This window comes from Tiliqua scincoides, chromosome 1 (genome assembly GCF_035046505.1).
Source record: "Tiliqua scincoides isolate rTilSci1 chromosome 1, rTilSci1.hap2, whole genome shotgun sequence".
NCBI lineage: Eukaryota > Metazoa > Chordata > Lepidosauria > Squamata > Scincidae > Tiliqua > Tiliqua scincoides.
This window is the reverse complement of record NC_089821.1, coordinates 24,431,125-24,457,202: the sequence shown is the minus strand read 5'-3', so window position 1 is coordinate 24,457,202 and position 26,078 is coordinate 24,431,125. Positions and strand designations below refer to the sequence as shown.

The following is a 26,078-nucleotide window of genomic DNA, read 5'->3' as shown; positions in this document are numbered from 1 at the left end:
GAAGTCATGCTATTAAACTCTTCTCCTCAGGTTTTTTTTTCCCCAGTCTCAAGGTGATAGCTGAGGAGAAACTTCTGCAGGCTCCCCATTCATGTCTCATGTTTGGGGGTGGGGGTGCAATCAGGTCTGCATGGCTGCATGGTTGACATTTCTTTGAAAAACACAATTCAAAGTGGGGGGAAAGTGTTCCCCAGTGAAGTCATGCCGTCAAACTCTTCCCTTCAGGTTTTTTTTCCAGTCTCAGGGTGATAGCTGAGGAGAAACATTTGCTGGCTCTCCATTCATGCCTCATGTTTTGAGGGGGTGCAATCAGGACTGCATGGCTGGTGTGCAACTGAGAGAAGAAAGAGGCCAAGAGGGCAGTTTCCAGACTCTTGGAAACCCTGCATTCCCAAGGAGGAGGAGGAAGAAAGGCAGGCGGAAAATGGGGCTGGGCCAAGGCTGGAGGCTCTTCAGCCACCGGGTCCCACAGCCTGAGCTTGCACCCCAAGGCCAGCCAGCCAGCCCGCCTTTTGCCTGCAGCTCCCTGAGGAAGGGCGGGAGGAGGAGCCTGGCAAGCCCGTTGGGGCTCCCCAAACCACCTTTGGTGGTCAGCTGGGCGTGACGTCAGGGCGCGAGGTTGTGTCCACGTGTGACCAGCTGAAACTAGTTCTGAGGACACAAAGGGAGCGGAGAGCGAGCGGGGCAGAGCCAGCAGCAGCAGGAGCAGCAGCAGCCTTCGCCAGGAGACGCAGCCAGGCAAGTGGCGGGCAGCGAGCCCTGAGCATCCCAGCCAGGCAAGTGGCTGCTGCGCGCGCGAAACTTCGCCTGCCTGCAGCCCGCGAGGAGGAGCCCCCAGGTTGCCCTTTCCCTGCCCGCTGCGGGTCCTGTGGCTCCCAGGAAGTGGCGCGCGTCCTGCCCGGGAAGGTGGCGCAGCCGGCGCGCCAGGGGGAAAGAGGAGGCACCCTTGGTTGCTGATCGAGGGGGCTGCCGCAGGATCGTGGCCCCCAGGCATGGAAGGGGCTCCTTTCTCCCCATCCTGAGCCCTTCCACCGCTCGGGGGGAAATTGTCGAGGGGACACAACAGCCCAGTCCTGTCCACGCTTCCCTGGGAGTAAGCACCATTGACTCTAATGGGACTTACTTCTGAGGAGACATGCCTAGGCTTGGGCTGCAAGTTGCCTTCCCGGGGTGAGATCTGCGGGATTCCAGCGCTGATCCCTTTCTCCTGAATGGCCCGGATCGTGTCCGTAGGTTGCGTTCACTCCTCAGCCCTGTAGCATTGGTGGTGGTGGGGAGGGGTCTCATTCGTGTAAGACGCTCTGTAGGTATTTGCATGTACTTAAAAAAAATCTGCTCATACTTCTAACAGGAAAAGCAGTGTTTTGTAGGGAGATTGGGGGGGGGGGGTTGTTGCAAGCCCCAAAACCCACCTGTGCCTGCTTGCTTGATGCCAAGATGCAGGCTGGCACTGCAAGTCACCAGCATGTATGTGCCCAGTGCCTGTCCGCTTTTCCTGAACTAGGCTGACACCGAACAACTGGGCCTCCTAGAGGAATTTTATCAGGGGGTACAAAGTTTCTTTTGGGCCCCTTTGCAAAGAGGGAGGGGTGAAACAGAGCTGGGGAGGGTGGTGACGGGCAAGCAGAACAGGGGCAGGGAGGGGCGAAACAGGTTAGGGGGAGTGTAAAGACAGCTGGAAAAGTCTTTGGAGCCCAGGTCTACCAACCCATGTGGTATCCGTAGTGTCCCCAGCATCCTGTGCAGGCAACAAGTCTGAGTAGATAGAAAAACATAAGATCCCAGGAAATTTCTGGGCCCCCTCCTTTGGCTCCTGGGCCCCCCTTTGGACCCTGGGCCCGGGTACAAATTACCCCCTTTACCCCCCTCTCCTAGACCCTGCCGCGCAAAGTAAAGTGCAAGAGGGGAACGTGAGCGCTCTGCCATTGTGCATCTGTGCTCAGGATGTAGTTCTGTGTCTCTTCTGTTTCTTCACCTGTAGCTGCAAGGGGCTGTTTCTTCTCTTTCCTGGGCACCGGCTGGCTTACTTGCCACTCACTTGCTTAAACCATCTTGCACTATAAAGGCAAAAGCGCACTCTTGCATGACACGTGCACACAGAGAGGATATGCATGCATTGAAATCCACCGTTTAACCAACCTGGTTCTGGATTTAAGAGCATTGACAAATCTGTGTTAAGGGAGCTCAAACATGCACCTTCCCTGTCTTTTGGTTTCTTTCATTCTGTTCCGATGCACACCTCAGAAATAATGCGCCTGGTTTACTTATGTTTTTGCCACTCACTAATCTGGGTTATTAGGGTGAAAGTTAATTCAGGCAAGGCAGGGTCGGGTGTTCCTAATCCTTGCAGGGGTCTCTTAACCTTAGACTGGGGGGCAGAGGTGTGGGATCTCCATTCAAGCCCCAAGGGTTGCTTGATGCAGAAAAGGAAAATGTTAATGACTGTTGATCATTCCTTCTGTCTTGGTTGGGATTCGCCTGTTGCTTGGTGTTTAGTCGGGAACCTGGGAGAGCCCTCCTTTGCTTAGTACTTCCCTAAACTACTGTAGGCATTTGGAACTTGAGTGCATATAATGGAGAATGAGTACCTTCACTCCTAAGCAGAGCACTCTATTCAAAACCCCTGCTCTTGGAACTGCTCCAGCCTGGACCAAGAATGAGCAAAGGGTGTTGTTTCTCCCCAAGGCTGGTTCCAGGAAGGAACTGTCCCCATGAAACTAGGACACCTCGTTTCACTGTGCACATAAACAAAACAAAATTGTGTGTTATGAGAGGAGAAGCTGGTGGTGGATCTTTATGCCCCCTTTTCACTAACTAGTGCAGCAGCAGTGATTCAGAATCCCTCTTCACAAGGACTTTTGCCAGCGATGTATGCTTTTTTTTGTATGCTTTCTCTAACCTGATCTCAGTTTGTTTAGTAGCGGGTCTTTATCCAAACCTCCTGTTAGATTGGCAACAGGAATGCCTGGCTGCATCTTGTATAGGGAGTACATTCTACTGACAGTCCTGCTCTGCAGTGGTCTCCACACCCAAAGCCTAAAAGCTCTTGGCAAAAAAGTAGGTATTGAGGTAATTCCTGCTCCCCCCCTCCTTTTGCTACCCCCACTCTTACAGATATTTTGGGCTATGGCCAGAGTGCAAAGGATTTTGTATGTAAAAATCCTTCTGAATTCTGAAACTGGAAGCACGCGTTCTACTGGAACATTTTAGATACATTTGCCATGTTTTATTCTGTTTGCCAGGGTTCTTTGCTTTTTCTGATTTGTGAACTTTTTTTTGTTACAAGCTGGAGTTGGTGGTTACAAAAGGTGTTGAGGAGACTATAAGCAAGTCCTATTAGATTCTGTCTTTAGCAGATGCATTGTGGCTGGAGGTCAAAATGTATTGAAATATGATGACTTCAAAAGGAAAGCCAAGAATCTTGGCATATTAGGGGGTTTACAGCTTGACTATAAGCCATGAAACTGTTGAGACCTCCCTTGATACTCCCTGAGCCTGAGTTTTTCAGGATCAAATCTTTCTCTATGCCAGTGTTTCTCAAAGTGTGCTCCATGGAGCCACCATAAGTGGCTGTCAACTGCTCAGTGCTGTGCTACTTCATGCATGTTCTGACACTGAGGGGCTCCCTGAGACTCTGTATATGTGGCTATGGGGCTTCCCATTTAGGAGTGTAAAGGGCTCTGGAAATCAAAAGTTTGCGAAGTGCTTCTCTAAATCAGGCTCTGCTTTATTGGCTTTTGATTCTGAATACTGTGAGGTGTTGAGGTTCCTTTTGTGGCTGAGTAGTAGTTCTTAGTGATGATAGACTTATTGGGAAGTGCGCCATCAGAAAAGTTACTTTTTGCCCATGCTATCAGGCCAGTGTTTCCATTATTTTGCTGCCTCAAGGAATGCGTCAACACCTATGTCTGCCTGTCAATTTCTTGTTGTGCCCTCCAGCCATTCCTGATGGTTTACTCTCTTGGGGGTTTACTCTGCAAGTCTAGGTAGAGCAACAGCCTCCTTTCTCTACCCTCCCTGCTTTATCTAGTCACCCTTTAACATTCTCTTTAATTTGCTCCACTGTTTGAAATGCTATCTTAGGAAGAATGCACCTCATGTTTTGCTTTGTTATGTGAAAAATGATCAGGTTCCTCCAGATAGAGTGGTTTATTCTTGGGTGGTTTTTAAATATATATATATATATATAGATAGATATAGATATAGAGATATAGATATAGATATAGATATAGATATATATAGATAGATATATAGTGTCTGTCATCACTGATGCCAATGCTGGCAAGCTGCATACAGACCATTCCAGTCATTGTGCTGATTGCTACTAGTATAGATGGTAGGCAAGGTGCTGACAGCAGGTTCACTATCCTAAAAACACATACTTGGACTTAAGCCCTGTTGGATGCAGTGGAAATTACTTACCTAAACTTGCATAGGATTGCACTGTCAGTTGCAACATTTGATGTTTCTTCCTTGAGGTGATTCCCCCCCCCCCCTTTTAGTTTGTTGCTACAATTCTAACTCTGTGGGGAAAGATGCCATCCGGCTTATGGAGTCTGCTCATGCCAAGTGTGGCCAAGTGATTGTATATCCTAGGAACAATAGCTACAGTGAGGAAGAGGAGAGGGCTGGGAATAGCAAGTGGTAAAAGTGGAGGAGGCATGGAAGACAGGATCTGAAGCATACCAGGCAGAAGCCTAAGAGAAGGGAGGTGGGGAGGGAGAGGGGGTGGAAGAACAGTGCAGGGCACTGAAGCGGCACTTGGCTCTCGAAATCTGAGGAGGCTTCTCACTACAGGGGAAAGCAAGGAGAGGTGGCCAGTTTTTACTAAGAAGGAGGAAGAGAAAAGGAGAGAGGGCCAAAGATAAGAAAGAGAGAGCAAGAGAAGGGGGGATGAGAGCTGGCTAAAAGGAGAAGTGGTGGTCAAGCAGGTTGGAGATTAGAATGCCTGCAGTTGTTCTCTGAATGCAGCAAAAAAGCAGATGCCAGAAAATAGAGGTAAGGTGCGAATGAAAGGGTCCTGAAAAATTCCAAGAGTCTTGTGGCACATTACAAAATAATGCAGTGGTTCCCAAACTTTTTAGCACCAGGACCCACTTTTTTAAATGATGCTCTGTCAGGACCCACCTAGCTTTATGAGATGGGGGGAAAAAAGTTAGGGGGAAGGGACCCCCTCCTTCTGAAGCTTTTGTTGAGCTCCATCAGACCGGATCCATTCCAGTGTCTTTGTGTTCCCCTTCACCTGGCCTTCAATAAGAGCTGAGGCACATTTGCCTACTTGCAAGTAAAAAAGTGCGCATGTAGCTCATTTTTGCTTTCCATGGGGCTCAAAACATTTTCCTTCTCAGCTGTCTGCTTGTTGGTTTCAGGACCCTCCCAAAATCATGCTGCGACTCACTCGTGGGTTCTGACCCACAGTTTGAGAATGGTTGGGCTAACACATTCATTCCAGCACAAGCTTTTGTGAACTGCTGTCCTCTTCAACGGATACTTGGTAATAACCAGCAGTCAGATATAATTGGCACATACAGTAAACAGTTCAGAATAGTTGTGGCTCTCGGGTGGCCTATGTTTTACAAAACACCACTCATTTGAAGCTGAAATCAAGATCATTAAAGATCCACAAAAGATATACACTCGTCATCTTGGACAAAGGATGCTTTCCAAAGTTTTCAGTACCTCTGCAATTTTTGTTCTGGTGTTATTGCTAAATGCAGGGCATGAGGTAAAGCTGAGTCCCACATAGTGATAAACATGAATTGCAGGTATTTCTCAAAATCCCGTAATGCCTTGCTGGTGGTCAGGGAAAAATGTTGGGATACTTTTTTCCCCTAGTATTCTATTTACATATATCTATTCATTCCCAAGCATTTTTACTCCTGGCTCCACATGAGATGAAATGATAAATCTAACCAGTTACTGTTTGAGCTGCCACAATTATACTGTAATTGTATGTTGGTGAGGACTCTTTTCTTATAACATTCCAGCTTTCTTCCCTTTGTTAGCTTTTGAGCTAATGCAAGGAGAAAGAATGGTACCATTGTAAGTGTATCTCGCAAATGGCAACTAATATGATTATTTGTTTATCACATGGAAAACTGATTTTTGTTTGACTCTTGTTAGTCAACTGATATGTGAATGCCTCAGTTCAAAAGGGAACTTTGGGCCAAAGAGATAAGAAAAATCAAGACCCAACTTCTTCTCTGTTTGAGCATGAAACTCATGTTCAACCTACCTTGTTCAACCTACCTTAGCTGGTGTTGTACATCTATTTACCTTGATGGTGAATAAGCATTTTAAAATACTTTGTGTACTTAGAAGTTACATAGATTGTTATTAATCTCTCAGTAGAATCCTACTCTGAAGAGGTCACTGGCAGTCTGGAAGGTGGAGAAAACTCATGCTGAGAAAGATTTAGGAAAGGAATACTTTGAAGTCACTAGGTGTTGTGTTGCTCATGATTGCTCTGCATTCTAATCCTTTATCCCAGTGGTTCTTAAACTGTGAGCTGTGGTTCCCCTGGGAGCTGTGGAAACCAGCCAGGGGAGCCATGGAATCCTTGCAAAAAACCCACTGCCCTATACAATATATAGATTGTAGCACTAATGGGGCACTGCGGCCAATGGCCCAGTAGGACAAGAAACCCACTAGTCAAAAAAGTTTGGAATCCACTGCTTTATCCCATCCTGCTACCAACCTGCCAATGCCTATGCAGCAAAGGGTGTTCAAAATTAGTTTAAAAAGTGCACTGATATCAGATAGAGTGGACTGTGTGTCAGAAGAGAAGGAGCAGACCAGCTGAAGAGATGTTGCCTTCATGGCAGATGAGCCGCCCCCATATTCTATAACTGATTAAGGGCCCAATTCTATCCAGTTTTCCAGTACCGGTGCTGCTGTGCCAATGGCATATGCATTGCTTCCTGTGTTAGGGAGGCAGTCACAGAGGCCTTCTCAAGGTATGGGAACATTTGTTCCCATTGCAGCGCCTTTGGGGGCTGGAAAATTGGATAGGATTGGGCCCTAAAGCAGTTTCCATGGTTAAAAAAAATTATCTAGACCTGCTTGATTTATCAGAACAAGAAATGTGTATTCTGAGAAAGATATGAATGGTTCCTTGAAAAGCCTGTTTCTTCCCGCATGGGAACATTCCAATGCTGCATGTGTTCTGCTGTCAAGGAGGAGGTTGTCTTTTCTTTTCATCTTTTGCTGAAATCCCTGAAGTATTCAGGTTACTCAGGTCCAGCAGGTTCTGATACTTTAGGGGTGGAAGGAAGTTACAGGCAGATGGGACTCTAAGCCTTGGAAAAAGTATGTTGGCTCAAACGTGTTGGTAGCAAAATGCGACTCCTCAAAACATGCATCCCAATCCATCCTTTGCCTGTTTTCTCGGGATTAAGTTCCAGTGAGCTTAAGACATCCAAGTTATGTGTGCATGGAGTTGCAGCCTTGGAGTCTTGCATTTTCACCAAGAAGGAGCTCATTGCCTGCAGAATGATTCATCTGGTGGAGAGAGGCAGTGGAGCATCTAAATATCCCAGTGCGGGCGACTGGGTTAGAAGTGACATCTAGTGCAGATGTTACTTGGCAACAAAGGGAGGCCAAGGAAAGCTTAAGGGCCCCTCATTATTGTGTTTGGCACCTACAGTCCCATTCCAGCATCACCGAGAGGTTTTCCATGGAATTGATCCAGAGCTAGTCAAATCCTTGGCAATCCAAACTGTTGCCAAAGTATGTCTAAACTTTCAGCTACAGCTCAGCATGCGCAACCCAGGAGGCAAAAGAGCTAGCAGGAATGAGGTATGCTCCAAGACCTGAATACAGCAAAAGTTAAATGCTACAGGAGTATAATGAGACATCGGGGAACCAGAGCCTGATTTTGCTCACCAGAAATACCATTACTTTGCAAGAGGGGGAAAAAAACCTCACAAACATTAGATTCATCTTAACAATGAGTTTCTCAGCTGGGACTATTTAATTGTGTTCTGAAATATTTTCTATGACTGACTTGTACGGTACTCTCTATTTTTATTTTCAACACAGTGGAATACCTTGGAGTTAATGGTTTTTAAAAATTAATTTCTTTCTTGTTCTTTAGCACAGTGCAAGTTCTAAAACTTTTATCTGACAAAGGAAGAGATAATTGCATTGCCATAATGAACAAGATGAGAAAGAGGAGGAGGAGAGGAAAATAACCCTTTTCTCTACCAAAATTCATTTCCTACAGCTTTTTGTGTGTGTGTGAAGCTAAGGATCCCCCCCACCCCTCAAACAAAATCTAAAAGGAAGGAAGGAGTTTCAGAGATGATTATGCAAATTATGGCCTTAACTGCTCTCTGGAGCAGCAGTTTCTGATGGTTCCTGGCACCTTTCCATCTTTTCCTCTCCCCTCCTCTTTTTGCTCTCCCTTCACTTCAGAAGAGTTCATAATAGCCCTGAGTTCATCTTTTGACTTCATCACATTGGAATTGTAAAGAACAAAGTGTGGTGTTCTCCACTGAGGAGTGATGAGAAAGCTGTTCCCACTGTTACCATCCTGACTGCTAATAGTGATGTGAGATGGGGAGTGTGTTATGGGCTTCTAAAATGAACCTTCAGAAGTGCAGGGAGTGAAAACTGAAGTTCTGATTTTAGGGATTTTTAATACATCACAAAATCTCTTCATGGAAAGTGTTTCTACATAGTGCTTGCATATGTCATGATCCCTGCATAGGGATTGCATATATTGTGGGGTTTTGCTATTTGTGCACGGTGAGTGTAGAAATTTGATAATACGTGTCCAGATTGATTATCGGTGGATTCGGGACCTGCAATTCTATCTAACCACAGGTTCTGAACGTTCAGATGGACCTGGTCCTTCCAACGTGACTGGAACTGTGCTCTAGTTGCATCCTTAGGACCTTCTGAGGGCAGGGGAAGCTGTATGTGGTCTCCCCAATGCTCAGGAGGCCTTCTACTTCTGATTTGTGGGTGAAAACCAAAGGTTGCAATTTTCTGCCTTCTGGAGGCCTTAGAAGGCCTTGTGAGGGTTGGGGAGGCTTCCTCAGCCCTCAGAAGGTCCTCTGGATGCAACCGGAGTGCAGCTGTGGTTGCATTTGGAGGATTACAGGGTGCCTGACCAGCAGATTTCATTACCTGTGGGTTTCAACATCTGTGGGGCTTTTGGAACCCCTGCAGATGCTGAGGCATGACTGTATATAAAGTAGCCTTATATTTCGCTATAAGTGGGCCATTACAGCCCTATCTTGTTGCCAGCTGGTGCTGGGTGTTGTAAAAGCACCATAAAGTGCTTTTCAACACCACGTGAATTAGTGGAGTTGGTGGGAAGGCCTGTATACTGTCCCGCAGGCATTGTGTCCCTCTCAACTGCCACCATAGTAGGTAAGTATGATGACTGGGGGGGCATTCCAGGTGAGGAGTGTTTCAGGCGGGAGCAGGGAGCAGGTTGGGATAGCTGGCAGAGATCTGAGCAGCCCCATTGAGCAGGCTGGAGTACTACATTGGTTAAAGGAACAAATCTTCTCTTATTGCAGGAGAACTCCCACCTGCTCCAGTCCAACACTGGATACAGTGTTGGCCTGGTGGCTCACTGCACCAGTGTTGGATAGTATTGGGCTGTTAGTGTCTTCCTTGTTTCCTTGTTTCCTTGTCCATAATGCATGTGTCATCAGACAGACCTAATAAGAGGATTTACACACAACTGTTCTGTTACTTTGGGAAACAATATTGCCAAAAAAGTAAGTAAATTGGCCCTATCTATAACTAGCTTTAACTGCCATATTGAACTGAACCTATTCCCCCAACATTTCATTTACTACCCAATATAGGCTTTTACAACTTTTCTCTTTATGAAATGGAAGGATATACCATGAAGTTGGGAGATCTGCCATGTAGTTGACAGCAGTAGCCACAGAGGGGAGAGATAGCCGAATTTGGAGAAAATGACCTGATAGTACAAAGAAGAAAAGAGCAAACAACCATGACTAGGACAGAAGAAGTGCATGGAGAATGTGAATGCAGTCTTCGGCTGGATTTTGCAGTGGTCTAAGAGGGTGGTCTATTGAGGATGATCTGTGCCACTTTGCATGTGAAGAAAAGGGGAAAAGAAAAGGGGCAAAGAGAAGGGAATTGTAGTTTCCCGGGCCACAGGTGCTGAGCTTCTTAAAAGACCGTGGAATCTGCAGCAGCAGCAGTAGTAGTAGTATTTATATACCGCCTTTCTGGCTATTGGATTACTCCTTTGACTTTATTCAAGATGGTTTTCATTGGCAGGCTTTCTTTAAACCCCAAGGGTTTTTGTTTTTTTACAATAAACAAAGAAGTTCTGTCATTCATGAACACACTATTTTCCAGGTGGATCTTTTTCTGTCTGGACTTCATTCTGGCCATGCTGTCTCCCACACTGAGAAACAGCTGCAGCTGGCTTCTTCTCACCCACTCAAGAGAGCTCAGTTCAGCTCACCATGTAGTTGAGAGTCTCGCTGGACATGGAAGCTTCTAGTGTTCTTGAATTGGCAACCTTCCGATGTTGTCTTAGGTTAATGACAGCTCTACCCTCTAGACCAGACCTTCTGCCCAGAAGAATTATGTGACAGTAGAAAAATGATAAAACCAAGGTCATGAAAGAAGCTATAGCAGTGATGGTGTTGGACTTGTTAAATATTATACTGAATTCCATGTTGTTTCTTGCCCCCAAAGCAGCTTTGGCAGGCTGCCAGTCTAAACCAGGGGTCTCTAAACTTTTAGGCTGAAGGGCCACATCAAATATCTGGCACAGTATTGAGGGCCAGAAAAAAAAATTAAATATAAAATTTAAATAAATACATTAGAGATGGAACTTAGATGAGTGAATAAATGAATGGACTCAAATGTCAAGTGTTCTCCAAGCACCAACACAGTCCAAGAAATAAAGCACACACTTAAACGGACTTCCATTCCCCCACCCAACAAGTACAACTCTGGTTGTGTTTGGCCAACTGGGCTAGAGGTTCTCAGGAGATCAGAGGCTGGCCGCGTGCCAGATAGAGGCTCGCCACGGGCTGCATCTGGCCCCTGGGCTGGGGTTTGGAGACCCCTGGTCTAAACAAAGGATGGACAGGTCCCTAACAAGACTTCTTTAAAGAAGCAAAGGAAGGTAACATGGGATCTTATGTGTCATCTAGTTTGGGTCTGAGACACTTGATTTAAAATTCCAGCTCAAGCATGGAGTAACCTTGGATATGTAGTCATCCTTCAACCTTGCTTCTCTATATACATAATTATTTATTTTTCCTTCCTTCTCACAACTAATCAGTCATTGCCCATTATTTCTTTCCCCTTCTGATTTCTGGGCTCCCACCAGCACATTTTTTTCCTCTACATTAGGGCTGGTTGAACCCCAGCCCGAGGGCTGGATCCAGGGTTCGACCAAATCCTTCCCTCACATGACCGGCACTTCCAGAGCGCCACAACTCTTCTTGTCCCCAGATGAGGACGTGGCCAGTCGTGTCTTCGCAGAAGTCCGGGCACAGTGCCCACTGTGGCATTTCAGCATAGATGTGGCTGACCAGAGCGTTACATCATCCCGATCTGGGGATTTCTGGCTCCAGAACTTTGAGTGCTGGTTGCACTGGAGAATGCATTCCCTGTGCACATCAGTCATGTCATGGAGCACCACTGATCTACACCAAAGGTGGTCTGCAAGAAAAAGGAATGACATGAGGAAGCTCACTGAGGTCTCTGTGTGCCTGGATTATCCTCCGGGTACCTGCATCTGGAGGGCTGCATTGCATTTTTCCACCATGATAACTTCTTTTAGAAAGTATTAGTAAGAAGAAGACAGCAATGATATCTTGGGTGAATAATTTATTATTGTTATTCTGCTTTTCCACAAATGGTTATTCACAAAGTAGTTATGTTCATTCATTGTTGGGGAAGAACATTCAGGCCAGGCCAGTTCTTAAATACCACTGCTTACTTCTGTGTGGTCAGCTCTTGTCCTGCACTGGTATCATCTGAAACAGGAAGATGGCAAGGGATGGGCAGGTGACGTGATTAAGTCACTTCTGCCCCAACGTTGCATGTACGCAACGGGAATCAAATGTGTATGTCTGCAGGCTGGGCAGAAATTGGTTAATTTTAACTCCTTTTTGTAGGGTTTTCTAGAAGCATTGCTATGGGATGTAAATGCATTATCTTCCCAACCCACTTATTCTTCAGTTCCCAAACTTGCCAAACCACACACAAGTGGTAACCACACTGCAAAACGAACATATAAAACGGCCTCTGCTGGACATCTCTTTTCTCTCCCCAAAATCATGAGCCAGATTTTCACCTAGGGTGGGGGTCAGCAACCTGCATAGAGGCCAGGCACCAGGTCTGTCAATGGCAAGAACACATGCGCAAGCCTCCCAATTAGGCCATAGAGCTAAGAAAAAAGAGATGGGCACAGCATGGAGAGACACATGCTCAGACAGAGCATGACACTCAAAAGAGCATCAGCCCCTGATCTTCTCATCCTTACAGAAGTAGAATTACAAATTTGAATTCTTTTTTAGGACCACTGAGGCTGGGTGATAAACCTTTTGGGAACGTGTGGGCAGGATTATTTTGGGTGGGAGGCCATATTTGGCCCACAGACTGTAGGTTGCCTATCCCTGACCTGTGACATTTAACTCTGGAGAAGTACATCACAGTTTTTTTAATGGAACCACCCTGAAGGTCAGTCCTGTTCCGATGGAAATAAGAAAGCTCTTGAGCTTGACTTGCTAGGTATGTATAGGCCCGTTCCCAAGCCTAATAGGAGGCTGGCCTCCTTTGGCTTGTTAATTTTCATGGCTGGATAAATGCTCAAAACCCATATGTCTGGCAAGACTATTGTCAGATACGCCAGTCACAGCAGAGTTTGATCCATGCTGATTTCCTGCTCATTTAGGCCCTTGAAGGAATGCTTTTTTTGGGGGGGGGGGGGAACTATGGGCTATGCCCTGGCAGGCACTGTGCTCCTCTGAGGATGGTTCCCAGCTGAAGGGGGAATGTGGCTCTCATCCCTTGGGCTGTGCCTTCAGCCACCCAGGCTGTGTAATTCTCTGTGACAGTTCAATTCAGAGTGAATCCGGCAGCTTCACAGCAACAGACACACAAAAGGTGAGCGCACTGGAGCCTGAGTAATGAAGAGAACTCTCTACAGTGGACTGCCTGGGGGGGGGCACGGTGGGGGAGGGGGCAAAAATGCTGACCCAGTGTTTCTTTTCCTCTGTCCTCCTGGCCATCTCTTTCCCCTACACTGAGCATGGCATGTTTCATCCCAATCTGCAAGGCAATCAGTTCCCCTGTGAGCTGCCTTGACAGCCAAGTAGAAGCAGAAGAGCTTTTCCATCAACGCCCTGTGCCTGATGAAGTCTCAAGCTGCCTGGTCCAAAGCTGTGTGTGTGTAGGGGCATTATTAGAGGAAAGAGAATTAAATATCCTTCAAGTGCTGTGTGTGTGGGGGGGCATTATTAGAGGAAAGAGAATTAAATATCTTTCAAGTGCATGTCATGTAAAAGATGGGCTGGTTGGATCCTCCAGCAAAGGATAGATCCCATGGAAGAGTTTTGAAGCTGTGAAGTCTGTGTACAGCCACTTGATATGGAAGCATTGGGGATAGTATCTGCCTGGTGTTACATGGATTCCACAACACCGTGCAAGCTTGATTTTTGGTTACAAAATGGAAAAATCTGAAAGCCTTTAAAATTAATAAATAAGCATGGTTCTAGCCCTTAAGGGTCTCTGAGCAGTGCCTAAAACTCCCGTGCAAGATACAGGGCATGTGCCCCTTTGGTGCAGTTGCATCACCACATGTTCAGTTCATGGGATTTCTAATGAAGATGCTCCCTTGCTTCTGGAAGCCTTTTGTGAGCGGTGCTGCTGCAACCGAAAGCCGTGCTAGCTGTTTTTGCACCCCAGGACCTCCAATAACTTAATTATTGTTCCAATAATTAACACAGTAAAACGAATATGGCCTAGTTATAGATTCTGTATTCCAGTGTCAAACTATATACCTCCTCCTGGTGGTACAATGATATCTACAGTTCATGTGCAAGCCACACCATGTACCACCCATCCCAGCGAAAAACTTCTCTTATGGGAAAGAAGGGTACTGCTTTGGGGACAGGCTCCAACATTCAACTGCCAGGGCCATATCATGCAGTCTTGCTCTTTTTGGTTGGCTGGAGCAGGTTGATAATAATGTAATAGAGCCATTTTGGACATAACTCACATTTTCACAGTAGGAGGAAATTTTGTTTTAGTTTGGGAGCCAGTAGCAGACTTCCCCAGCTCTGCACCATGGGGCAGAGGTCCATGATGATGTCCCCATGGGCTGTTGCCGCCCCACCCCCAGAAAGCTGCCTCCCCACTCACCTGAGGCTCACAGAGCCTCACGCGACCTGAACCTGCGTTGGAGAGAGGCTTCCGCAGGGTCTTAAAGGCTCACACCTGGGGCATTTGCCCCATCAAACATCATGGGAGGTCTGCCACTGTTGGGAGCGTTGCTTTTGTTTTGCAGCTGCAGGGCCCTCTCCCTCACTCAACCAACCAACCAGGCTCTCAGTGAGAACAACTCAGTCCAACAATCATTTCATCCAGCAAGAGAAAGAAGGTGCACGGTGGCAGGATGGGGGAGCAGGACTTAGGGGGCTGAATATAATTAGACTGCCACTGAGTTCAGCAAACTGGTCAAAATGTGTTGATGTAGCCCACAGATTTGGCAATCCTGAGTGTAAAGTCACAAATTATATAGCAGGAGGAACTGTGCTTTCTATTCTGCTCACTGCTTCCCATCTTTGCATGGGAATATCAGAATTATTTTGCTGGGATATGCCCTTTGCTTTTGGAGATTTGATCTGAAAGTTTTGCTGCCAGGCTGACCTGGGTGTGTAAGAATCACACGCCCTAAAACTTGGATGGGGGAGGGGCACACACAGCTGATGGTTTCCATTTTCTGGTTAAATTAATGAGCCAGCCAAGAATCTGGGTTTCCTGTCTTTCTTTCAGGGTCTACTACTTGAGGATCCCTACTGTTACTAACCTTGTTTGTTGAAATACATACTGTGGGATGCAGCAGAGAATGGCAAAGCTGTCCACAGGTTCATTCTCTCTTAATGCACCTATACTTCAGTAAACACGGCCCATGGAGTGCATCTGCCCTGGCTATCTAACAGGCAATTCGTCTCCTGGTGTACCTCCTTCCATACATGCATGAAACTGCTACACACACCCATTCCTATATTATTCTCTACACCTGCAGCCTCCTTTATGGTACATGGACACACATTCTCTCACTCACTCAATCTGTTCGCTCCCAGAGCCTTGTTTCCATAGTCCCTTTGTAGGGATATGGTAATAGGCTGACATTAAGAGAGCCAGCAGGGGGAGCAGCCTGCCTTCTAAAGCTCTGCATGAGATCCAATTGTGTGGGGCTTTTATTTTTAATCTTCTGTTTTAGTTTTCAAAAACTGTGCCTGTCGGGGTTTCTTTTTCCCACCCTGGATTCTTTGGGAGCTGGATAAAGGTTCCTTGGCAGCTGAGATCCCCCCAACCTCGTGGATCTTTGGCATTGGCAAGGTAGCCTGCTGAGCACTGGATAAAAGAGGCACTGGGAAATTAGGGGATAGATGGGGGGACGGGACTGTGGATGCATTGGAGGGGAATGGGGAGCTGGGCCTCACTCTTGCCAGCCCACAGAAACCTTCTGGCTTTCCAAAGGCAGGGGCAGCATAAATCCCTCTGGCAGATCTGCTTACCTAGTTTTGGCTGCTACTTGGCTGCTCTGGATTTGAAATCTGAGAGCAATTGTAATGCTACCCAGATTTTGAAAGGAGAGGCCTGAATCCTGCTCCGTATCCACCAGTGCTCTAGGGATTGGAGAGGTGCCTCTGACTAGCAGCACCTGTGTGCTCTAGGCTTGCAGAAAGGGGAGGGCCTATAGACTATCATCAATGAGAAGGGTGCAGTTGTGTGTAATGGGACATGCGGGGGGGAGGGGAAGGTGACCCTAACTAGGACTTCTGCTGGAGGTAAAAAGTAACCTGATTTACAAGCTGGGTTTAAGGGCAACTTAATATGTAAAGTGTAATATGTAAAGCTGTCCGCAGGGAGCCCTGTGGACAGCTGCGCAGGGCTCCCCGCACCCCCAGGAGGCTGCAGGAGGCTATGGTAAGTGCAGCCAAACCCCAGCAGCCCCCTGAGCGGCACGATCCTGGGAATTGCGCTGCTGCCTCCTCCCTGCCTCCTGGCTGCCCCTGCCCCTTAAGGGCAAAGAGGCCAGGGCCCCCTGAAAACCTCTGGCATGAGGGAATTCTTAAGCATTGAAGACCTAAGCCTTCTAGGTCTTTAAAGGTTTTTGAATTGAATTGGGCCTAGAAACTAATGGGAAGCCTGTAGTTCTAGCAAATCAGGTTTCTTAAGGAAGAACCACAGCTGGCTCACCAGCTGAAACTGGGCAGAAGTGCTCCTGGCCATGGCTGCCCACCTGTTTCCCGGGTTCATTGTGGGGAGGACACAGTGCTCATCACTGGAAGCAGGGAGTGCCACAAATTGAACCCTCCTTCAGCTCAGATTGGCTCCAAAATGGAGCCATTCTGGAATCAGGGACATGTCCAGCTCAGGCATTTTGAAACACAGTCACATAAGGAGGTGAAGTTTCTACATCACCCAGCCCCAGGTGCCAGGAGGCTCCAGGATACCGCTGTCATCATGTCTGAAATAAGTCTCAATCTGTTATCCATATCCATCATATAACTGCTTCCAAACGATGGTTCAGATCATCCATGATTGTCCTTTGACCAGATGAGATTGAGATGGCTGTCCATAAGGATTGGACTAGCTGACCTTGAAGGTCCCTTCCAATTCTGTGACGCTACAGGAATCCTACAGGTGGCCACAGTTCTTAACAGTAGTTTCCTACCTTCTGGATCCTTCCCTCAAGAAAAGATGAACTACCACAACACTATTCTTCCCAACCCCAACCTTGAGAGGTGGTCCAAAAGGATACTGTGGTTGATGGGACTGAATGCCACTGAGAGGTCCAGCAGAACCAAAAGGGGTGTACTCCTCTTGCCTAGTTCTTGGTTTAGGTCACCAACTAAGGGTGCAGTCCTAACCCCTTATGTTAGTGCTTTCCAGCACTGACTTAAGGGCAATGCAGCTCTGATGTAAGGCAACAAACATTCCTTTACTTTGAGGAGGCCTCTGTGAGTGATACCCAACTGCAGGATGCAGCACATGCCCCATTGGCACCGCTGTGCCAGGATTGCGCCCTAAGGCAATCAAATCGGTTTGAGTCCTGAGTCCAGTTTGGAAGCCAGACAGAAATATGTCAAGACCATTCTGGCTCTGTTTCTGTGCCTTCAAAAGCAAACTGATATCCAGAAATGATGCAGAGGAAACCTTTCCTAGTGTTGGGATAGAGCGATGAAGATAAGCGTCACCTGCTTACTCTTTGCCAGGCTGCAGCTAAAGCTTCAGGAGTAGGGCCAGTAAAAAAAAGTTGACACCCCTGAATCTTGCCTGTATGCTCTTACCCTTGGTCTGAATCTTTAGCTTGCTGTCCCCAACTTCATGCTTCCGAGGTTCCTTGGGTGGATTTCCCCTTCACCACAGCATGCAAAGACTTGATGCCTGAGCTGACTCATTTTCCTTTTATTTTTAGAATGCAGGTCCGTGGACTCTTTCTCCTGGTTCTCGTTCTTCTGGCTGCATCTTTGGAGGCTGGCAAGAACAAAAAAGGTGAGTGACACCCAGGGAGGTAAGGCCCTATCTGCTGTTATTTGGGGTAGCCAGTGGCGTAGCTAAGGAGGGTCCAGGGGGGGTCAATTGCCCCAGGTGCCATGTTGGGGGGGGTGCCTTTCTAAGGCCCAAGAAGGCTGTACCTAGCCTCCCCAAGCCTTGGAAGGCTGAGAAGGCCTGCCAGAGGCTTTAGAAAGGCACTTCTAGTTTTAACAATAGTGATGTAGCTAAGCCACTGGGGGTAACCTTTAATATATCCTGCCCTTCCTCCAAGGAACTTGCTCCCCCCTCCCCCTTCATAAGAAACATGTTTGGGTAGGTTAGACTGAGGAAGGTACTGGCCCAGAGTCCCCTGCTGAGCTTCATGGCTAAGGATGGATTTGAACCTGGGTCTCATCAGTCCTAAACTAACACTAACTAACTTATACCACCTGGGTGTCAGTGCCAGCTCTTACAGCTCTTGGTAAGTTAGGGCAGCAATTTTCTTACACCACTTAGTAAGTTAGGGCAGCCATGGCACATTGGTGTGCCACAAAATGTCCGCAGGTGTGCCACCGGAGTTTGGAGCCCAGTGGTTGGAAATGGCTGAAAATATCTTCCGAGTTCTGTGGCTCTGTTTCTAGGGCAACTCTCTGTAGTAATGAATTGTCTGTCCTTCCTCTGCCATCAGCTGGCAGAGAGACAGACAATTTGTTACTACAGAGACTTGCCCTAGAAACAGCCACAGAACCCAGAAGAGTCTCCCAGAAGTGACATCAAAAGAGGAGAAGACCATAGAGGTCAGTATGCCATGAGAAGAAAAATGTTGAAAATCACTGAATTAGTTGAAAGGAGAGGCTACTTGTTGTCTTCTTTAGTGACTTCCTGTTCCCCTATTACTCCCTAAAGACAAGGTGAAGAAAAATGGCTCAGATTGTGAGGAATGGCGCTGGGGCCCCTGTGTCCCAAATAGCAAAGACTGTGGTGTTGGCTACCGTGAGGGGACTTGTAATGAAGAGACCAAGAAACTCAAGTGCAAGATCCCCTGCAACTGGAAAAAGGAATTTGGAGGTGAGTGTGTTGCTTCCTAAGGAAAAGCAATGGGGCTTTGTGCCCTTGGGAAACCAGCAGGGCAACTTATCAAATTTTAGAGAGCATGTAATTAGTTGTCCAGGCAGGTTACACAGTTAACAAGGACCGACCGGTAATGCTCAGATCATATGTGCACTAAATGAAAACTCACTGTTGGCTTTGGAACATCATTTTGCATTGTTTTCAGTGAATTGGCACCAGCTAATCTGCTTGTTTCATCACTTTTATATAAGATACATATTCTTTGGACTTCTGTAGCCATCTGGGCTTTCCGTAGAGATGCATAGCTGTGGTTTCCAGCATTGGCCTTCCTTGGTCAGCTTCCATTTACAAAATAAATTTTTTTAAGAGAGAATTGGGTTAAGATCACACATGCTTCTAAATAAGCATATTTTTCTGGGTTAGTCTTTCTCAGGTAGGAAATTTCTGCCCTTACTGGAGGCCAGGGGAATGATGGTTGGGGGTTATCCCTGTTCCAAAGAGCAAGAGAGAGTGTGAGAGGGAGTTGAAAATAGACCATCAGTGAGAGCTCGAAGGAGGCATGCTTCCACTATGCTTGCCTGGGAAACTGAATTGCCAGCATAAGGTGCCTTATTCAACCTCCAAGCTTTAAACCACTCCCCTTGTGGGAACTCCAGTCGTCCCCTTGCTGTTCCCCTCCATTGACCATATTGTTTTTGCTTAGGGCTACCAAAGGTGTGGCACTTCGGTGACAGGATGTGCAAAAGGGATGAATTCGGTGACTAATCACTAGCTGTGAAGGCACCTCTTGAGCTAGTGGTGTATCTGGGGGGGGCGGCACTTGGAGCCATTCCAGGCAGCAGTGGCAAGTGGGAAGGGCCACTTAAAGAGCACTTTGCAGCACCTGCAGTACTTAATGTGCCATCACCCCTGTAGCTGTGCTACTGCCTAGAGTCTTAGAACTTGGCAGCTGCTGTTTTTATCCTTTTCCTCAGCTGTCTCTAGAGTGATGATGGGAAGCATATTCCTTTCTCTGAACTGGCTTCATCGTTATCGTCATAAAGCTAATCGGACTGAGTGCAGTGCTTCCTGCCCTCACTCCACAGACTGCTGGGGGAGGGAGGCAGCACCAAGCTGCTGACACTGTGAGGGTGCTGTCACTGTCAGGAGCATAAAACACATGGTGTTTTTGAAAACATGAGTGGAGATGGGGGGCGCGTTCAGGAAAACATTTGCCCACACACTCTTGAATGCTGCCAAATTTTTCCGTGAATTTGTGGGTCAGCCCTAGTTCTGGTTCTGCCATCTCCGAGTCACATTCATGTTCTTGTGCCTGTTTCTCTCCTGCTTAGTCAGAATACACCATTGGTCTATGACTCGCTGGGATGGGGGCTTGCCCGTCAATTCCATACCTTTTTGGATTGTGGTGTTGTCATTTTTAGTGGCATGTAAACCACTTGGGGAGGTTTCAACTTCAAAGACAGGATACACATGAATAAAATTAATAAACTCCTTGCTTCTCACCCACATCTTGGATCCCTCCCAACTACAGATGGGCCCTAAGTATCTGCGGGGGCGGGGGGGAGTCCGTTCCAGGACCTCCCACAGATACCGAACCCCGCGGACGATGAAATCCACAGGTCTTGAGTACTCTGGAAGATGTTCTGACGGCTGGGCCTCCCTGGCCCCCAGAAGGTTTTTTGGAAGGTCACTTTTGGTTTATCATGAAAACCAGAAGTGACGTTTAAAGGCCTTTGGAAGGCTTTTAAGGTCTCCCAAAGGGTATATATCAGGCTGTTCCCGCAGTTTCAGGATCCACGGATGGTGAAATCCGCAGGTCCTGAATCCCCAAAATCAGTGGGACCACTGTGTTGCTGTCATTCTTAAAGTCTGTGTTGGATTGTAAAGTGGAAGGGTTTTTCTATTTGCTATGGTTTTGCTATTTGCATATATATCTGTGCATTAGGCCCTGTGAAATTAATCTTGTCTAATAAAGGCCCAATCCTATCCAGTTTTCCAGTGCTGGTGCTGGTGCTGCTGTGCCAATGGGCGTGTGCTGTATCCTGTGGTGGGGAGGCAATCACAGAGGCCTCCTCAAGGTAAGGGAACATTTGTTTCCTTACCTTGGGACTGCATTGTGGCTACACCAGTGCTGGAAAGCTGCATATGATTGGGCCCTAAGTTGGCAGATTCTTTGTATACAGTATTGTATTTATGATTGGACCTCTCAGACTACATGGAGATAATTCCTGGCAATATGGTCAAACCACGGTGAACACTCTTTATCACTTTCAGGTGCCACTCACAGGCTCACTTTTTGTTGTGGGTAACAATAACATAAAGGACTAAACTTCTCTTCTAGCGGACTGCAAGTACAAGTTTGAGAGCTGGGGTGGCTGTGATGCTGCAACAGGTCTAAAGGCTCGTTCGGGTACTCTGAAGAAGGCCCTGTACAATGCCGAGTGCCAGGAGACTATTCAAGTGACTAAGCCCTGCTCTCCCAAGGCCAAGTCAAAATCCAAAGGTCAGTCCCAGCTCTTAGAGGTTCTTCTTCTGCTTTTTGTGTTTTTACCTTACATCAGTGGCTTTCAACTCTCAGGGAGAGCTGGGTACACTGTAAGTGCTTCAAAAATATCTGTTTGAAGGTGCAGAGAAACCTGTGGAGAAGGTCGCAGGCTCCCTGGACCGACCCTCCAGAGAGCCATAGCGACCCCTAGGTAAGTTTTTAAAAATTCCTTTGTCCCCGCCGGCAGCATGATCACATTGCCACTGTTGCTTTCACCCCATCCCTTAAGGGGGCAGTGACAGATGTTTTCCGGGTGGGGTGTCATGACACCTCAATTTGGGAACCACTGCTTTACATTAACTCATGGTTATACAGAAAGTATGTAACTGCTCCTGTAGAGAGATACGAAATTTAGGGCTGGCTCAATTAGGCTACATTTAGCTAGTTGAAGGTTTTATGATAGATCCCCAGGAACAGTAGTCCGATGTCACTATTAAGGTTTGAATGTTACAATGCCCATCATTATCTGGCTAGTTGCAAACCTTCTGGGGCTTCTTGTGAAAACAGAAGGCAAGATACTAATAGAAATAAATATACCACTGAGACAAACACACAGCCAGGGAGTCTCCTCTTAACTATCCATAAACTTCTTTTTGATGGCACTTAAAGCAATGGCGTCATCACCGATCAAGATTGCAGGCAAAAAAATTCCAAAAGCAACAGTAATGCAATACCTTTATTAGGATCATCTGAAACATCAAGCTTTCAGGTTCACAGAAAGCTTCTCTAGGCATTCAATCCTCTGTCTGCTTCCTCCTCACCCCACTTTTTAATATCTTGCCTAAGGAAGAATTCTAGTGAACTCAAAAGATTGTTGTTAGTATGAGTATTACATCATTATTGCATTTGGCTCATCATCCCTGGAATGTTGTCAATACTTGTTTTAAACAAATGGGGCACAAGTAATCTGAGCCAAACTACCTCTTGCTATTAAGCAGCTGGAATGATGGGGCATCTCACTGAGAACCCCCAAAAGACTGATCTCACACACGCACGTAAAAATGGCACTTTCACCTCACTACAATAAAATCAAGTCAAAGGGAAGGACTTTAGTCAATAGACCCTTGCATCCTGACAAAGGCAGCAGTTTTAGGCCTATATGAAGGATCTAAATCAGACAGTTCTAAGAATCAATCATGATGAAATAACTGTTCATGTAAAAAGTCTAATCATGTGAATAGCATAATGGTAAAGTCACAAACGTACACGAAAGTTAATAGTTCTTTGCCTGTGAGCTAGAAAAAGTAGCAATTTCCCTGGAAGATGAGCCTTGTTGTTGTTGGCATCCTTCAGTCTCGGAAGACTATGGTATCGCACTCTGAATGGTGATTCTGGAACAGAGTGTCCTCTCCAGTGTGCAAAGCCTGGGTAAAGTACGTATGGAGGATAGGCTGTTACCCATGCAGCAAATCCCCCCTCTCCACGTCGCTGAAATGGTCCAATGGAAAGGCAGAGGCCAATACGGTAGGTTCCAGCGGCGTCGCAGGAGTTGCCAGAACGTGACTGTGTTCAGCCATGAACTGCCTCAGGGACTCCGGCTCCGGATTTTGCCTCGAGGTTGACTCCTGAAGCCTTTTCCATAACTGGATGTAGCCACAAGGCAGTGGAGGTTTGGGGTCAGAGTTTTCCTTCTCTCAGATGAGCTGCCTTCCCAGGCTGACGAGTCCCATTGACCCGGTGGCTGTTTAGTTGCCTCTTACGACAAGTACAGCCAAACTGAAGGCCTATTCTTATCCCCAGCCCCCAGGGGAAGGAAGATGAGCCACAACCATGCATAAGTTGTACATCTGCAAGAGGGATCTGAAGGCCTTAGGAGTGGACCTCAACAGGTGGGAAACCTTGGCCTCTGAGTGGCCCGCTTGGAGGCAGGCTGTGCAGCATGGCCTTTCCCAGTTTGAAGAGACACTTGGCCAACAGACTGAGGCTAAGAGGCAAAGAAGGAAGGCCCATAGCCAGGGAGACAGACCAGGGACAGACTGCACTTGCTCCCGTTGTGGAAGGGATTGTCACTCCCGAATCGGCCTTTTCAGCCACACTAGACGCTGTTCCAGAACCACCATTCAGAGCGCGATACCATAGTCTTTCGAGACTGAAGGTTGCCAACAGGAGGAGGAGGAGGAGATCTTGTGGGGAAAAAACCTAGGTCATAATGAATTCCATATTATGCAACCCGGTTTTGCAAAATATTAGACCTGAGTGATGCAGATATCATTGAGATTCATACTGGGTTGAGATGTTAAGAGAGGAATCAAAAGTCCTTAGTGCCTATTCCACAAAGTACTGCAGAAATTATTTGTTCAAGGTGAGAGGCAGACGATCTGAGTGGCTCAACTAGGCCCACCCACCTAAAAGGAAAGTGCTGTATCCAAACAGGGCAAACTCAAAAGGTGACAAGAAAAAGTGAAGGAGCAAATCAGCCTGCCCCAGTTGGATTTCCTCAGGGTGCCTTAGTTATGTACAAGTCAGTAGATGAATGAATATGAGACTATAACTCAGTATTCCAATGGATAATAAGCAGCTAGCAAGTTTAAGAAAGTGCTAGACTAACAAAGACCCTATCAAACAAAGCAGGCCATAGCATGTGGGCCCAGCACATGTCACACTAACACTTGTCTTCTGTCATTATTTCAAACAGCCAGGAAAGGAAAGGGGAAGGACTAGAACGATGGATACAATCCCACCATCTTCAGGGCATGGTGCCTGACTCCACTTGGACATATACCACTCGGAGCTGCAGTGTGGTCCCTCCCAGCTCGGCGATGCTTTGCCAAATCCCAATATTCTTCTGCCTCCCCAACTTTGCCCTTAACTGAGATACCATGTTCTAATTGCTAGTTCTGTAGAGAGCAAGCCCACCCTGTCCTGAAGGAGGTGCTGTTTGCCTTCCCCCAACTTCTCCTTTCCATCCCCCCTGTATATGCACCCTGTATATGTTCTTTGCTCTGGTTTATTGCCCAGAATTCAGCATCATGTGTGTGTTGGGATGGGGCTGAGCTAGGGTTGGCTGGGCTGGAGTTGTTCACATGCAGGGCCCTTTGTCAAAAGCAAATGACCTTCTGACATGTCTCTTACCACCTTAGCAATGCCTTTGAATTCCCCATGCAATTGTCTGTTTCTATAGATTAGCCAAGGAAACTGTTTCCAGAGGATGTAATGGGGTGAGGGGAGTTACAATGAGAACGGCGAGTGAAGAGCCCCAAGTTTGCCTGGCCTTCCTAAAGAGGAGGCTGTGTGCAATAGGAAGGTCTTCACTACTTTGGGTGTCATTTTTACCCCCTCTACTTTCAAGGGGCTCAATCTGTGCAAGCTGCCTATGGCGCTCCCTGCATGTGTATGTGTTGCTTCCTTTTCCCCCTGTCCAGCTCTCCAATACATGTTTTTCACAAGCACCACATTCTTTTGTCAACTCTCCATCTGAGGAGCTGTGTGTGTGTGTGTGTGTGTGTGTGTGTGTGTGTGAGAGAGAGAGAGAGAGAGAGAGAGATAGATGTGTTTGCTGGGGTTTTTTTTTTTTTCTGTTTTTTGCCAACAACCCACACCTTGCACCACCTCCAGCATCCAGGAAAGAATCTTCCCAGAAGCATTGCTTGTTTTTCAACTGTTACACCCCTGTTCCTTTTTGCCCCTTCTTATCTGTATTTTTGATGGAACGCTATGGCCTTTGCCTTCCCCTGTTTTACTGGTGCTGGGTAAGCCTTCTCTGCTTTTTACAGTTTTTTCCCCTTTTCCAATAAAAATCTTTTTACAAAAACAATACTCTTTTGTGTCCCATTTCTGTGCCATGAGCTTTAAGGTCACAGGGTCTGCTAAAACAGCACAGGTTGTGTAGGAAGACCACCGCTCACTAAAATGCATTGTCGCAAAATAGTCACTATAATGGAGGAAGAAGAGGAAAGGATATTGCAAGCTTAACCACACTCAGTTGATTAGGAAGAAGCTGGGAGGCGTTGACTAGAAGCCCAGGGCAGGGAGCCTGCTGTCCTTTTGCATTTCCAGAGTGCCACTTTTCAGCCACTGGAGTGAGACACACTAGATATGAATCAGTAAGAAAGACGGTATATAAATACTGTATTATAATCATAATTACTGCTGATATAAGCATAATTACAGTGCAAGTCCTGTGAAAAGATCTAACTTCTTTGTTATTGTACAAAACCCCTTCAGGGTTTAGCCTACCTATGTGAACCATCTTGGATTAAAGTCAAAGGAGCAATCCAGTGTCCAAAAAAGATGGTATATAAATACTTATTATTATGTGTTTATAGAAGAGTGTGGGGGAATCAACAATACAGATGGCATCACTGAGATCCTTCACTATCCCTCTACCATAAACACATTAAGACTGGTGTAAATACTACTAAAGTTCACCAGCTGCTCCTTGGATACCTTCAGCCCATTTCTGACATAAGACAGTTTTCACTTCGTTACTGTAATTCAGAGGGAGAATGGCAAGTGAGCAAATGGTTAATGAGGCATATACTGCCTGTTCTCTCAAAGCATTTTTTTTAATAGTCTGCCATTCCTTTTTACAGAAACCAAGTCACGTAAATGCACAAAACCAGTTATGTAAAATAATATTAGATAACAGGCAGTGCATTCTGTTAAAGTCAGCAAAGCTAATGGATCCAGGTGGGGGATCTACCTCCTGGTTTCACTGCTGTCACTGCAATTTTGGTGGCTAGCTATAACTTACGGCAGTGATTTTCAGCACGGTGTACTGTGGCAAATTGGTGTG

At 46.6% G+C, this 26,078-nt stretch overlaps 1 protein-coding gene across 2 annotated transcripts; it reads left to right on the top strand.

Moving 5' to 3' along the window:
* The first annotated feature begins 509 nt into the window (after positions 1 to 509).
* MDK (midkine) lies at positions 510 to 24,789 on the top strand. 2 transcript variants are annotated; one of them, XM_066634073.1, is made up of 5 exons: positions 510 to 738; positions 17,669 to 17,745; positions 18,634 to 18,795; positions 21,140 to 21,301; positions 23,979 to 24,789. In XM_066634073.1, the coding sequence occupies exons 2-5, from the start codon at positions 17,670 to 17,672 to the stop codon at positions 24,002 to 24,004; spliced, it is 426 nt and encodes a 141-aa protein (XP_066490170.1). In that variant the 5' UTR covers positions 510 to 738; position 17,669; the 3' UTR covers positions 24,005 to 24,789. The 2 variants fall into 2 exon arrangements, with proteins under 2 accessions (XP_066490170.1, XP_066490179.1); XM_066634082.1 differs by having other exon boundaries at positions 517 to 776.
* The last annotated feature ends 1,289 nt before the right edge of the window (positions 24,790 to 26,078 follow it).